Raw genomic sequence first — 14,504 nt, forward strand, 5'->3', positions numbered from 1 at the left:
GGATACTCAAAACCACTACGTGAATTTTAAGCCCAGGCCAGTCATGTGTACTCCATTCGTAACGCTACGCTGAATTCGGTTGTGAGCGTCTTCTACGGCTCGATGCACGATTTTTGACGTGCATATCTCGACGCAGGCGTATGCACCCTCAGCATCTAAGACTTTGCTTAACTTGAGGATTGATTCGAATGATCCGTAAATTCGCTTGCTATCTGGTAGCGTCCAAATGAAGTATAGGAGTGACAGCTTGTCGTTTGACTTTTGGACAAATTTATCATGGCCGCAAAATTCGGTGCATACAGTCTACCTAGATGTGAAAGTTTTCTCGGTTTTTACCACACTTTATCTCTGACTGGCAAATACACTTAGAACAGAGATCAATTTTTCCCGAATCGACTTAAGTGGTTTCAAATCGGAATCGATGTACGAACTTGGCAATATGCAAGATATTTGGCTGCAAAATGCCGTTTTTGGTTTCGGTTCTCGTACTTGAAACCGAACTAGTCAAATCACCGAGTTCTGCTGCTTCCAGCGTCAGATGCAATTGATATTCTCTGTTCTCCCACCGCTGTTTCAACTGAACGAAAGAAATGCCGGAATTTTCTGAAATTACAATTTTCAAGTAAATCTATTTAGTGACGATATATGAAACTTTCAAGAAGAGTCTGTCAAATCTTTCTTCAAATTATACAATACCAGATTGTCGAATCAAAATGATATAGAATCAAAACCACGTATCTAGACGAGAACTCGGCTAGAAAATAAGTCTTCACACCCATTCTGGACCAAATGAATGCAATATTGGAATTTAGAAGAATTAAAAAAATGAAACTGTGGCCAACTTTAAAATGGCACATTACGTCCAGATAGTAATATCCGGAATGACTTGTGTTACTGAGTTTTTCCCTTATTTGACGTATAGAATACATGATAGACTTTCCTGGCGGCCAAGTTCCTTTTCTGAAGCTCAAACTATTTTTATCAAGCTGCAACATATGTGCAATATTTTATAGGTTTGACGTAAATGTAGTCTAATGGCTGGATCGACTCCTACTCTATACCAAGCTCACAGTACTTGAGCTGAACGTTTAATTTGAGTTCATGCCAATGAGATGTTGTATGATTTGTTAGAAACAAATGTGTCCCAATCATTTAGCCTGTTTGAGGATTTTCCAGAAATCTTCAAGTCACCCATACTTGTTTCATCAGCGTTGAAAAGATCTCTCTTTTTCCATATATGCATCAAGATTTCCTTAACATCTTCAACTTTCCCCAAACAATACGCCTCTATACGGTCCAACATTTGCATAGTTTGGTATCTAAAGTCGTCACTTTCGGGCATATTAGGTGAAATTTGCGAGCCAGCAATGAACACTGTCCAAAGAAGAGTTGAGACCCATTTGAAGTCATTCTGCAAAATTGTGTAGTCCAATATACAGAAGATCTCCTTAACAAGAATTTGCACCTCTATTTGTTCTGGATGAGCATCCAAGAGGCAACATTTAAAGTATAGTAATGTAGAGAGTCGTTTAGCGTCGCAAGCTAAAAGAAACCCCAATTCTTCAATATTGATTGTCGGATCAATGGGGACATATAAGCACTTTCCCTGACCCAAGTCACATAGATGATGTTCTAATTTGAACCCAAGGTCTGCAGCTTGAAGATTTTGGCCAATAGTATTGCACAAGACGGAATAGTCCCCAGGTTTCATTTGATTCCTTTCGAAAGACAAGTCGGTGATATCCGAGATTGTATCGACGAGAATCTTGTTACAGCCCATCCACGACACTTTCGATGGGGCTGTGTCTTCAATTATGTCTTCTAAAGCGAAGAAACTATTATCGTCCTTACAAGCCGTGCGCCCCATACTCTCTTGATAGTTCAACAACTCAAGTGAAAACGATAAAAGTGAAAGTTCGAGTTCATTATTCGGTCTCTTGAATGTCTGGCATGACAAAATTTGCTTACAGTGCTTCAAGTTAGCACGCCAGAGTTCTTGGCGCCCATCAGCTAGCTCATATAGCATGAGTAGAACCAAGGAAAAAAGAGTATCTGTTCCAACTGAAGTTGACGGGCAGATATTTGCACATCCAATCAGCTTGAATGCTGAAGCTAATTCTGTCCATACATGTTTCTGGTCTTCCTGAGCAATTCTGGAAATGTACTTGGATCCCAATGCCAAAACAAGAACTAGAATATCTGGTTTTTGATGGGCATACTGGATCAAAAACTTTAGATTGAGTCCCTGTTCAAACACCACTCCCTGTAAGAGCACCGAGCTAAACGCCGAAGTCTTGGAGGAGGAAATAGTGGAAGCTGGATTGAGTATTGGAGACACGAATTCAATGTAGTAGTTTAGGGCATAGCTCCAAAGTTGCCAGTCCGCTATGTATCCAGAACCATCTTCGATCCCGTCCAAAATCTTGTGTCTTATTCGAACCCTAGGCAGTCCACTAATGAAATCCTGTGGCCGAAAGTTGATGAATTGAAGATTGGCATTTGTTATATTGACATAGTATGCGGCACGAAATTGCAAGGCAAGTTGTTTTGAAGTTGGTTTGGGTGACGAGTTCTTCTTCCATACACCTTCCCGTCCGAATTTTTTACCAATACTTTCATAATCTTCTCGAAAGTGGAGTTTAACTCCATATCGACATTCAAGGCCTTTAGTTAGGCATCGTGAACAAACCGGTTTTTTTTCATCACATTTGGTTCGTTTTGCTTTGCAGTTGGCACATCCAAAATGTGATCTTTTTGTGAAGCAAGCTCTTTTTTTGGTGCCACTATTCTTTGAAATAACCATATGAGAAGAATTACGATAAGATGCCGCACCAAAATCGCAAAATCGAAAACCTAATCGGGAACTAAATCTGAATAGTCGCGCTTGCCTAATTGAGCGAGTAGATCTGAGATCTGAGATCTAGGCAGATCTAGTCAGTGGTATTTGTAAGCCGAATCTACTTGAATCTTATGATGTGGGGTCACTTCGGATTGAGGGGTACACATTTTGGGACATGAATTCAAAAATAGTTATTCAATATCGATAATTTTCAAAATTAACCTCACAATCGTTGGCTGCAAAATTCAATAACTCAAAAGTAAAGCCAATTCTCATTGAAAAACAAGTCTCAGTCAACTCAAATTACCTTGACTAATTTAATCTAATTTCTAAGTTTCGAAAACTGCGGCGGGGCGGTTTGGAGCGGTTTGCGGCAGATTTTGTTTGGGATGTTCCCCATACAGGAAGCTACCCGCACCGCACCGGATCCACCTTCCTCGTCACTTTGGTAGGGTATATAAAAGAAGTCCATGGCTCTGGATCATCATGGAGTCGATAATTATAGTTGGTGCCGGTACTTTTGGGCTTTCCACAGCCTTACAGCTTGCCAGAGATGGATACAAGAACATAAAATGTTTTGACAAGTTTCCGGTTCCATCTGAGATAGCTGCTGGAAACGACAGTAACAAGATTTTTCACTACGATTATGTTGCTCCCCTGGCTAAACCCAATTCAAAAGAACGGTTGAGTCTCGAAGCATTACACCTTTGGAAGACAGATCCGGTGTACAAACCGTACTATCATCCGGTAGGATTTATCCTGGCTGCAAGTTCCGATGCTCCATTACTGCATGATAAGGAATACTATGAAGAGTTGCAAAAAAACGGACTTCGCAATTATCGTTATATTTCAACTCCCGAGGAGTTTCGTGAGTATTTGCCCATTTTAAAGGGCCCGTTACCCAACTGGAGAGGATATGTTCTCGACGGAGATAACGGATGGTTGCATGCTCGAGACTCATTGAAAAGTGCATACGAAGAATGCAAACGATTGGGAGTGGAATTTGTGTTTGGAGACGATGGGGAAATTGTCGAATTACTTAACGAAAATGGAAAGTTGACGGGAATTAGGGCCAGATCTGGTGCCATATTCTCGGCACAAAAATATGTTCTCAGCTCTGGTGCAAATGCAGTAACGTTGTTAAATTTCCAGAGACAGCTAGAAGGTAAATGTTTCACTTTGGCACATTTCAAAGTGACGGATGAAGAAGCTAAAGCATTTAAAAGCTTGCCGGTCCTTTTCAATGCCGAAAAAGGGTTTTTTTTCGAGGCTGATGAAAATAACGAAATCAAAATTTGCAACGAGTACCCTGGATTTACCCACACAAATGAATCCGGAGAGTCTATCCCACTCTACCGGATGGAGATTCCACTCGAGTCAGCACTTGAAATTAGACAATACTTGAAAGAAACCATGCCTCAGTTTGCTGATAGACCTTTCACCAAGACAAGAATTTGTTGGTGTACCGACTCTCCCGACATGCAATTGATCTTGTGTACTCACCCAGAATACACCAACCTTATTGTAGCATCGGGTGACTCTGGAAATTCGTTCAAGATCATGCCAATCATTGGCAAATATGTCAGCAAGGTTGTTACCAAAGGTGATAAAGGATTGGATCCGGAAGATAAAGAATGCTGGAAATGGCGTCCTGAGACTTGGGACAAGCGGGGGCAGGTCCGCTGGGGTGGTCGATACCGTGTTGCGGATTTGAACGAAATTGAAGAATGGGTTTCTGTTGAAAATCCCACACCACACAAACTAGAATAAAAACAAGATTACAACATACATGTCTAAAATCAATATATGTCTACCAACAATAGATCTCTACAAACAATAATTATCTCGATTTATGATTCCTTCTGGGTAAATGGTGATATCTTTTTGGTACTATTTAGCACAATCAATTAGTAAATTATCTATACTTATCTCGGCGTCAGTTGCCTTTAAATGATGTGGGGTTCTTACTAATGCAAAGCTAGAAGGTCGATAATTCTTGCCAATTATGTTCATTCTTGGAGATAATTGGCACTGCCATCCGTTTCGGCTCTCCTCCACCTTCTGCTGATTTCGCAACCAATTGAATTCGCAGCCGATTGCGCATTGATAAGGATACATGCAGTACATCGAATTGGGCGGAGGTTCGTTAGGAAGGTCGAGTCGCGAGCGCGGAATTGACACTTCCAGTATAAAATGGACCAACTTTGGTGGTTGCTCTAATGAGCTTTGAAACGGAAAAAAAGAACCAGCTGGTAGAGGTTGATATAGAAGAAATAAATTCCCAAGCTCCCGCTTTGGTTGTGCAAAATAAAGACGGAGAAGAATTGAAGCGTGCCCAAATTGTCGATCAACCAACAACTACAAAATGGGAAGTTTTCATGTATGCACTCTACTACTTTGGAAATAATGCTACTGGTCCTAATCACTTTACTCCTACGCAATATCAAAACTTGTTGAGTCAATCTGGTTGGATAAAAGGAAAATCAAATGTTTCATGCTCGGATGATCCAAATGGACTGTGTGTGGTATCTTTTGCCGGCACAGTCAAGACGGTGAATTCGGTTGTCTTGATAAATCTGGGCATCGGATTTGCGTTACAGTCGGTGGTTTTCTTGTTCCTTGGAGGGTTGTCTGATTATGGCCCAGTTCGGTTCATGGGTACTCGTTGCCCTTTCTGTTTTGAGCTGGGGAGTTCAATTTGGTTTCTTGGGTGTACATGACGGAAGCAAACATCAAGCAGCTTTCGCATTGAGTATACTTTCTGCTTTAGGGTATCAAGGATGTCAATCATTTTGGACTGCGATGTTTCCACGGTTGGCAAGAAATTTGCCCAAGACAAGAGCCGCTGAAGAAAAAATGCTTAACGGTTCAATCCTGGAATCTGAATACCATAAGGTGGACTCATACTATCGTAACAAAATCACAAACTACAGTCTTGCTTTTTCCATGTTGGGTTTCACCCTCGTGAGTGCCATTTCTGTTGGAATCTTAAAGTCGTTGGATTCTACTGCCAATCAAGCAAATAATAATTGGGCTATGTCTGTGTGTATAATGTTTGCAACCGTTTGGTGGATGGTGTTTGGTATTCCGTGGTTTTTCGCCGAAAAGAAAAGAGTCAATGAAAAGTTACCTGAAGGTGTGAGCTACTTGAGCTTGCCATTCAAACAATTGGGATATGCATTCAAGAGCTTTCTGAAATTGAAGCAAACTGCGTTATACTTGTTCTCTTACTGGATGTTAGGTGACGGTTTGAATACTGCTATTAGTCTTCAATCAACTATTCAAAACGAAGTGATTTCTTACGATATGGTCACTTCCATGTATTTGAATATGATCAATGGTGGTACCAATATTTTAGGTACGATATTGTTTTGGTGGTTCCAGAAAACTTTTAAAGTCTCCACAAGAAACATGTACATTATTTGTTCCGTTTTCATCACTTTGTTCCCAATTTATGGATTGATTGGAACGTGGACAAACAAGATTGGTTTCCACAACATATGGGAAGTTTGGTTTTATAACGCTTACTTTGGTATATTCATTGGTCCCTATTATGCATACTCATCTACGATGATGAGTGAAGTTTGTCCAAGAGGTAAAGAATTTGTGTTTTTTGCTATTTTTAGCACCATTAACAAGACTTCCAGCTTCATTGGACCTTTTGTTTCTTCCGCCATCATTGACGACACAGGAAATAATAATAGTGGATTTTCATTCCTAGTGGCCCTTTGCTGTGTGTCATTGGCATCTTCATTTTTCTTGAACGAAGACAATGCAAGAGTTCAAGCTGAGGAGTTCTTACTTGAAGAGAAAAAGCGCATAGCGAATGGTGAATCGCTCGTGTTCTGATTTATATAGTTATTTTCAATTGATTACACTGGTGCATCTCACCTTTATGGTGGATGAACAACACTTTAGACTTCAGTACTATTCTTACAATTCACCAGGTTGCAACCGATTCAATGCACCAGTGCACCAGCATCTGATACGTTGCAGAGGAACTGTAAGAGGTGCTGATTATAGCACAATTATAATGTTTGCTTGTTATTCTGCGCTCTGAGGGATTGCTGGTCGGTGCCAATTCTCCTTCCATGTGCTTTCCTCTTCTATCACTGTGTCATTTGCAACTCTACGAATGGCTGCAAAATTTGCTAATTTCATAATTCTACGAACACCATTCTGTGGGATTATATAAGTCCCTTGTCCTCCTTGGTTTTCATCTGAGTAACGCAAAGGAGGCTATAAATCAATTCTAAATTGGGGCAAGAAACAGCTACGAAAATACAGAATTCTGTTTCCTACAGAATAACATTGGGATTTGTGGTTGCATCATCGCCTGAATTAGCAGGTGCTATATTTCAACATCAGGTTTTTACCACTTCTCTATGTGGAGTCTATGCTACTACCTGTGATTAAGTTTCATCACGCTTGGAAAGAAGTTACCCTTTACATCCTAGGTGCCTCTGGTATTAGATATCATATACGAGCTCTCCGCAAATGAAAGGTCACGTAATGTCATTATTGTTATTCGCATCCGCCACTTCGGTTGCAATATCTCAAGCGCTGAAAGACTCCTACTTCATTTGCAGCTTGTGCAATTGCTGGATTTGTTTCTGGACTCTTTTGGTTCCAAATTCGCAACCTTGATAGGTTCTCAGTTTGTCGTATCACCTTCCTATTTGGGAACTTGCCTACGCAAGTGAAAACTACTCGATTGTTTCATAATGAAAAGAATACGTCGAGGAACCAAACGCGGAGGATGCTTGGCTTGCAAGAAACGAAAGTAGGTATAGTGTTATGTCTTTAAGAATGTGGATTTTAACCTTACAGTAAACAATGTGACTACAATACGAAAAAAAATGCTTGTTCCTTTTGTTTGCGAGTTAACATTCCATGCGAAAGACCTGGCTTTAGTGTAATTGCATACAATGGAAACAAAAAGAAGGAGCCAATTAGTCTCAAGTTCAACCCGCTAAATAATCAGCAAAGAATAAATTTTGAGCTTTGCAATGAAATCATTAGCGATTATTTATCTTCAGCCAATCGGTGTGATTTAACTTCATTTACCATAATAACCCCGGGCATCGAAAGTATCTACGAAAGAAGTTTAACATTCTCCGAACATTTGATTTTGTATGAAAAAACTAGAGAAATTCCTCTTGTTGATGATAAAACGTCTATCGAAAGGTCTACCAAAACCGCATTTGGCATTCAAAGTGCAAACGAACTACCTCATAGGATAGCAACTTCTAAGAAGAGGATTTACCTGGAACCTAGAATTGAATTTGTGTCTGACAAAGTACCTGCGGATATTCTGAATCACGATTTACGTGATATCGATACTGGCAATTTTATCAATGAATTATTCATACAAATGCCAGCTTTAAAACTGCAAAAATTACATGTACCCAATTACATTTCTTTACAATCTGCAAGTGCATTATTCAACAGCTTTTGTTTGGAATTTCCTCAGGAAACTTGCAAACTATTCTATGCAACTTGTGATGAGAATTCAATTGCATATCGTGATTTCACCAAGCTATCTTTGAAGGTTTATATTTCGCTTGCATTCAGCAATATTACAGTATTCAAGGCTCTCCTATATTGGTCAGCCTCATACTTCCAGCTGAAGGAGAAATCTGTTGAAGAATCACTTCTATCGAAGCTTATGAACGACATTGTTCAAGACATGAACAAAAGATTGATTTACAAATCTTCTGCCTGTTGTGATCATATGATCGCAATAGTGTGTATTTTGTTTGAAGTGGAAAATTTGAAACAGCAAGTGGACTCCAAATTTTGGTTGAAGCTTACGGGCTTGGCCATTAAAATACTTTCAATGAGAGGAGGCGTCGATCAACTAAGTAAAACGAATATGGGTTTTTCTTTGCGAGATTATTTGGAACATATTTCTTTACTAGATTCGGGTTTAATCTCTTGGATCATGAAATGCAAAGGTTTAACATACAAGACATGCAATCGATATACATGTTACCTGCCGCTTCCAATCCAAATTCATATTATAAGTGTATGAAGAGCATTTGTTCTGTTGTTGGTGAGTCCTTACATCTTTACAACTTGAAGAAGGTCGCCATAAATGCCGATGATCTTAATGAGCTGTTAGGATATAACCATTACCAGAACATTGAAACTGTGATCAAAGATGCGAAGTTTCTATTAAAACAATTGAGTTCAATAGATGTTCCTGATGATGATTCTGAGATAATGAGAATCGATTCTCATATAATGAGACGCATTGCAGAGTTCTCAAAAGAGGCAACAGTCCTATTGATATATCAGTTGATATACAATAATTCATCTAGGACAACCACAACTTTGCTTCAAGTTATGAAGATGATACCTTTACTTCGAGAATTGTTTGAATTGTATCATTCAAATCAAAACTCCACGCAAGTACTTTTAATACTTCCTATTTTTGTTCTTGGTTGTAACCTTTATAAACATTCTTATCGGAGGTGGTTCATTGAAAATATTGACCGGATTTATTTGAAAACAAAAACTGCTAAAATTTTGACTGTTAAAACATTGGTTAAAAAAGTGTGGACCTTGGACGATAATGGTAATAAACCAGTACAATGGCCGGAAATAAGTGAGCACGAGGGACTATTATTGCCTTTTTATATCTAAAATGTTCGTCTTTTCTCACTTACCTCTTTCTTGTGTTGGCGGTATACTCTTTTTCAATTTCTTCGACCAAGGTTCCTACCATATAAGCTGCACCATATGAAAAGGCATAGCCTTTACCATTGAATCCATAAGCATGAAGGATGTACTTGTTCTTCGCAACCTGTTCTTTTTCCAATCTAAACCCTCCTTTTCTAGCAGGTCTTATTCCAACGACATAACCCGCAATATCAGGCGCTTTTGAAATCACCTCAGGTGCGAGCTTATGAGCTCTTCTGATTTCATCCTCAACAATTTCCATATCAATGTCAGCGTGAGTTTTATTGGGTTCATTCACACCTCCACAAACCACTACCCCAGAGAGTGGCCGAGGTATTACATATGTATACTCTTCACCGCTACGACTAAACCCTTTGTCAGTTTTCGTCCGAACAAGCACATTTTGTCCTCGATTGGGATAGCATTTATCATCTTCCAACCCTTTGATTGTCATAGGTCCAATTCCAGATGCGTTAACAAAAACGATACTATCTTCGTAGTCTTGATAGAGCTCATCCATGGATGCAATTGATCTGCAAATAAAGTGGCCGCCAAGGTTTTCAATCTCTTGTTTTATGAATTTGAGATAACGACGAGGCTCGATTGCTAATGTTTCATACTCACAACCATATTCAAACCCAGTACCCTCATATTTTGATTTTTCCATATCTCTGAACTTTGGATTTACTCCCTTAAACCATAGGTCCAGATCCTTGGGTTTTTTCTCAAAATATTCATCTAATTGAATAACACATACTCCACATTCAGGACTATTGAAGTTGTCACTCTTGAACCGGCGGTATGATACTGCCTCTAGATAACGATGGAGATCGTTAGGTAAGTCTGGAGCACCATGCCACAATGCACCAGCCCAGGTTGACGCATACCATATATCTTCGTCGCCAGGAAGATGTTTGGCAACAATCGTGACTTGAAATCCCTGCTGCAATAAGGTTCTTGCGGTGACACAACCGATAATTCCAGCACCTAAAACGACAATTCTTCTTTCCTGAAATGGACTGCTACCTAATGACATTCTTATGCCTCCAAGGTGCCGCGGCCATCTTATATTCACTATGCGCGCTTCCTAATTCGGAAGGTGATACGATGCATACCAGCTAATACGACTCGATTAGATACGGTTTATCCGTTTTAACATTAATTCTCACTAATCAATATGCCGAAGTCTATAGAGTATAGATTACATCCTGCTGTTTATTGGCAATTTCTCCTTCCCAGAGTGTACTGGTGTACAAGACTGAATAGGTGAATATATGAAGAAAGCTACAAGAAAGTAGACTAAGAAAGAGAAGGAATACACACTCTTTGTAATTGAACAAACCTAAGGAATGAACCTAAGGTAGCTTTTTACTGAAGGTAGAACTTATGGCTTATTCTATATCTCGCCTTCAGTTGCCCCGATGGCCGTAGGTGAGTTCCTGAAGGTGTACAGACCCAGAAGGAGAAGGCGACCGGGCCGGACTCCAGGGATTTCGGGCGATAATTGCCATTGTTTCAACTAGATCTCTGCTCCACCTGAATTTCGCAGCCAACTGGATTTGGCTGCAGATAGCGCATTGATAAGGGTACATGCAGTACTCACATCTGAGTGGACGCTCAATTGCAAGGCCGAGTCATGAGGGAAAAACTATAAAATGGTACCACTCCGGTGAATGCTCTAATGAGTTTTGAAGAGGAAAAAAAGAACCAGCAAGTAGAGGTGGACATAGAGGAGGTCAATTCTCAAGCTCCCGCTTTGGTTGTGCAAAATAAAGACGGCGAAGAATTAAAGCGGGCTCATATTGTAGATCAACCAACAACTACAAAATGGGAAGTTTTCATGTATGCACTCTACTACTTTGGAAATAATTCTTCCGGCCCCTCTTCTTTCACGCCCACCCAGTATCAGAACTTGTTGAGTCAATCTGGTTGGATAAAAGGAAACCGGAAAGCTTCATGTTCGGATGATCCCAACGGACTGTGTGTGGTTTCGTTTGCCGGTACGACCAAGACAGTGAATTCGGTGGTGTTACTTAACCTGGGCATTGGTTTTGCATTGCAATCGGTGGTTTTCTTGTTTCTTGGAGGTTTGTCCGATTATGGCCAATATGGTTCTTGGGTACTTATAGGCCTTTCGTTGTTGAGTTGGGGAGTTCAATTGGGCTTCTTGGGTGTTCATGATGGAAGCAAACACGAAGCAGCTTTTGCATTGAGTGTGCTTGCCTCGTTAGGGTACCATGGATGTCAATCTTTTTGGACGGCCATGTTTCCACGTTTGGCAAGAAACTTGCCAAAGACAAGAGAAGCAGAAGAAAAAATGCTCAATGGCACAATTCTGGAATCTGAGTATCACAGTGTTGACTCTTACTATCGTAACAAAATCTCAAATTACAGTTTTGCATTTTCCATGGTTGGTTTCGTGCTCGTGTGTGCCATTTCAATTGGCATTTTGAAGGGCATGGATTCTACCGCCAGTGATGCGAACAACAATTGGTCTATGTCCATCTGTATTATGACTGCAACAGTGTGGTGGATCGTATTTGGTACTCCTTGGTTCTTCACCGAAAAGAAAAGAGTCAATGAAAAGTTACCCGAAGGTGTGAGCTACTGGACCTTACCCTTTAGACAATTGGTATATGCGTTCAAGAGTTTTGTGAAGTTGAGGCAAACTGCGTTATACTTGTTCTCCTACTGGTTGTTGGGTGATGGCTTGAACACCTCTATAAGGCTTCAATCGACTATTCAGAACGAAGTGATATCTTACGATATGGTCACTTCCATGTACATGAACTTTCTTAACGGTGGCACCAGCATAGTAGGTGTGTTAATGTTCTGGTGGCTCCAGAAAACCTTCAAAATTTCCACGAGAAACATGTACATTTTGTGCTCTATTTTCATTACGTTGTTTCCACTTTACGGATTGATTGGAACCTGGACAAACAAAATTGGTTTCCATAACGTTTGGGAAAATTGGTTCTACAACGCCTACTATGGTTTGCTCATTAATCCGTATTATGTATATTCATCAACAATGATGAGTGAAGTTTGTCCAAGAGGAAGGGAATTTGTGTTTTTCGCCATTTTCAGCACTATTAACAAAACCTCAAGTTTAATTGGACCTTTTGTTTCCTCCGCCATCATTGAAGACACGGGAAACAATAATACTGGGTTCTCCTTCCTTGTGGCAATATGCATCTTGTCGTTGGTGTCCTCATGTTTCTTGGATCAAGACAAGGCAAGAGTTCAGTCTGAGGAGTTTTTACTCGAGGAACAAAGACGGATAGCGTATGGTGAGTCGCTCATATTCTAATAGAGCTGTTTAGATTGATTTAAGTAGATGGCCAGGCGCTACTAATTTTCAAAAAATAAGATATTCCGTACGGACAAGCCCACGAGTGCACCAGTCCATCAACTTATAGTACATAGAGGTCGAGCAAATCCGAATAGTGGGCGGAGAGCAGCATATCGTAGCTTCGATCCCCTTTTGCTGGCTAGTCTACTGCTCCTTCGGTTTTTTTCTTGTCTACCTTTTGACTTTTGCAACTTTACGAATGGTTGCAAAATTTGAAAATTTCATTATTTTATGAACACTCTCCATTCTGTGGGATTGGTCGTTCCTTCGGCACCGTCACAAGACCCTTGGCCTCCTTGGTTTTCATCTGAATAACGCAAAGGAGGTTATAAATCAATTCTAAATTGGGGCAAGAAACATTGTTCCTTTTCGCAGTTCTAACGGCATTTCCACAGATGACTTCTGACTCGATATAGTTTCCCTTACGAAGGTCAACCAACATGGAAGGAGAATAATAGATCCCGTCGTCTGAACGAATCATAAAATCCATAATGTCTTCTGGAAGATCAACCCCATCAGATTTTGCAATTGCCAACACTTCTCTCATGGCGCTTCTGACCATGGAATCAACTCCTCCAAAAAGTTCGAGTCTTCCCACATCGACTCCAGTCAAGGTACAAATTGAATTGAGGGTAGCATTATATACCAACTTGCGCCATCTGGTGTACTTGACATCTTCATCGTAGGTGCATTCATTCTTTCCATTCAGGTATATTGACACAAACCTTTCACTGGCATTTTTTTGAGATTCAATACTCAAATTTTCGTTTATAAAATAGCCAATTTTCAACGAATCCTTACCCTCGTGATGAATGAAACCATTGTGGTTTGTAGACGAAATCATACTAACTCCACTCAAAACAACATTTTTCGGATACCTCTTGATAACGTCAGCACCAATATCAACTCCATTTTGAAGCAAAACTATGGTGGAAGTTTCGGAAACAAGTGGTGCTACCAAATCTTCCACTTTGAAAATGTCAGGGAGATTTTTCGTGGTGACCAAAATATACTCAAAAGGACCATATTCCACAGCTTTTTCAACGCTATCAACTACATTAGTAGGTTTAAACGACTCAACATGGCCATAATCACATGAGTCAATTTTGTATCCTTTGTTCACCACAACATTATAATCAGACCTAACCACCGCAGTGACGGAAGCTTTACCTCCCAACTCTAGCCCATAAGCTGCAATGGTGCCAACACCTCCAGAACCAATTAGTACAATGTTACTTTTCATAATGCGAAATTTCGGAGATTTCGCTCGATTAAATACGATAAGCGGCTTGTCTCAAAAGGGAAGTTAGCGATTTGCAATCTAATTAGATATTTTGAATTTTCGGAACAATGAGCCCATAGAGGGCCCAGGTCTATAAACACGAGTAGCACTGGCACTAGCCAGAGAGAAAAACATCATAAGTACCTTTTTGACAAACTTTGAAAACCTTAACAATTTCTTAGTGCCGGGTGCAATATGCTGATATAATGAGGTTACTATAAGATGCCACAGTATTAGAATTGAACTCACCAACGTGGCCGGCCAATTCGGTGGTCACAGCTGATGTTCTGTTCTAAAAACATCTAGATCAGAAGTCATCGGAAGAAAGGCTTTTCCGAGCGTGTGGC

At 40.1% G+C, this 14,504-nt stretch overlaps 8 protein-coding genes across 8 annotated transcripts; 5 read left to right on the top strand and 3 right to left on the bottom strand. All coding sequences in view use genetic code 12, as the record gives it.

The window, feature by feature from the left end:
- Positions 1–1,099: 1,099 nt before the first annotated feature.
- PGUG_00013 (Zn(II)2Cys6 transcription factor) lies at positions 1,100–2,803 on the bottom strand (the record flags this gene model as incomplete). Its single annotated transcript, XM_001486586.1, has 1 exon — positions 1,100–2,803. One exon carries the CDS (start codon positions 2,801–2,803, stop codon positions 1,100–1,102), a length of 1,704 nt encoding a protein of 567 aa, XP_001486636.2.
- Positions 2,804–3,325: 522 nt separating this feature from the next.
- PGUG_00014 (NAD(P)/FAD-dependent oxidoreductase) lies at positions 3,326–4,609 on the top strand (the record flags this gene model as incomplete). Its single annotated transcript, XM_001486587.1, has 1 exon — positions 3,326–4,609. One exon carries the CDS (start codon positions 3,326–3,328, stop codon positions 4,607–4,609), a length of 1,284 nt encoding a protein of 427 aa, XP_001486637.2.
- An 867-nt stretch (positions 4,610–5,476) lies between these two features.
- Positions 5,477–6,688, top strand: PGUG_00015 (uncharacterized protein; the record flags this gene model as incomplete). The annotated part of the gene is made up of 1 exon (XM_001486588.1): positions 5,477–6,688. One exon carries the CDS (start codon positions 5,477–5,479, stop codon positions 6,686–6,688), a length of 1,212 nt encoding a protein of 403 aa, XP_001486638.2.
- Positions 6,689–8,213: 1,525 nt separating this feature from the next.
- PGUG_00016 (uncharacterized protein) lies at positions 8,214–8,873 on the top strand (the record flags this gene model as incomplete). The annotated part of the gene is made up of 1 exon (XM_001486589.1): positions 8,214–8,873. The coding sequence occupies one exon, from the start codon at positions 8,214–8,216 to the stop codon at positions 8,871–8,873; it is 660 nt and encodes a 219-aa protein (XP_001486639.2).
- PGUG_00017 (uncharacterized protein) lies at positions 8,789–9,487 on the top strand (the record flags this gene model as incomplete). Its single annotated transcript, XM_001486590.1, has 1 exon — positions 8,789–9,487. The coding sequence occupies one exon, from the start codon at positions 8,789–8,791 to the stop codon at positions 9,485–9,487; it is 699 nt and encodes a 232-aa protein (XP_001486640.2).
- A 19-nt stretch (positions 9,488–9,506) lies between these two features.
- Positions 9,507–10,559, bottom strand: PGUG_00018 (FAD-dependent oxidoreductase; the record flags this gene model as incomplete). Its single annotated transcript, XM_001486591.1, has 1 exon — positions 9,507–10,559. The coding sequence occupies one exon, from the start codon at positions 10,557–10,559 to the stop codon at positions 9,507–9,509; it is 1,053 nt and encodes a 350-aa protein (XP_001486641.2).
- A 645-nt stretch (positions 10,560–11,204) lies between these two features.
- PGUG_00019 (uncharacterized protein) lies at positions 11,205–12,833 on the top strand (the record flags this gene model as incomplete). The annotated part of the gene is made up of 1 exon (XM_001486592.1): positions 11,205–12,833. The coding sequence occupies one exon, from the start codon at positions 11,205–11,207 to the stop codon at positions 12,831–12,833; it is 1,629 nt and encodes a 542-aa protein (XP_001486642.2).
- Positions 12,834–13,104: 271 nt separating this feature from the next.
- Positions 13,105–14,118, bottom strand: PGUG_00020 (ketopantoate reductase family protein; the record flags this gene model as incomplete). Its single annotated transcript, XM_001486593.1, has 1 exon — positions 13,105–14,118. One exon carries the CDS (start codon positions 14,116–14,118, stop codon positions 13,105–13,107), a length of 1,014 nt encoding a protein of 337 aa, XP_001486643.2.
- Positions 14,119–14,504: the final 386 nt, after the last annotated feature.

Source organism: Meyerozyma guilliermondii, genomic scaffold (genome assembly GCF_000149425.1).
Source record: "Meyerozyma guilliermondii ATCC 6260 scaffold_1 genomic scaffold, whole genome shotgun sequence".
In the NCBI taxonomy this organism is placed as follows: domain Eukaryota; kingdom Fungi; phylum Ascomycota; class Pichiomycetes; order Serinales; family Debaryomycetaceae; genus Meyerozyma; species Meyerozyma guilliermondii.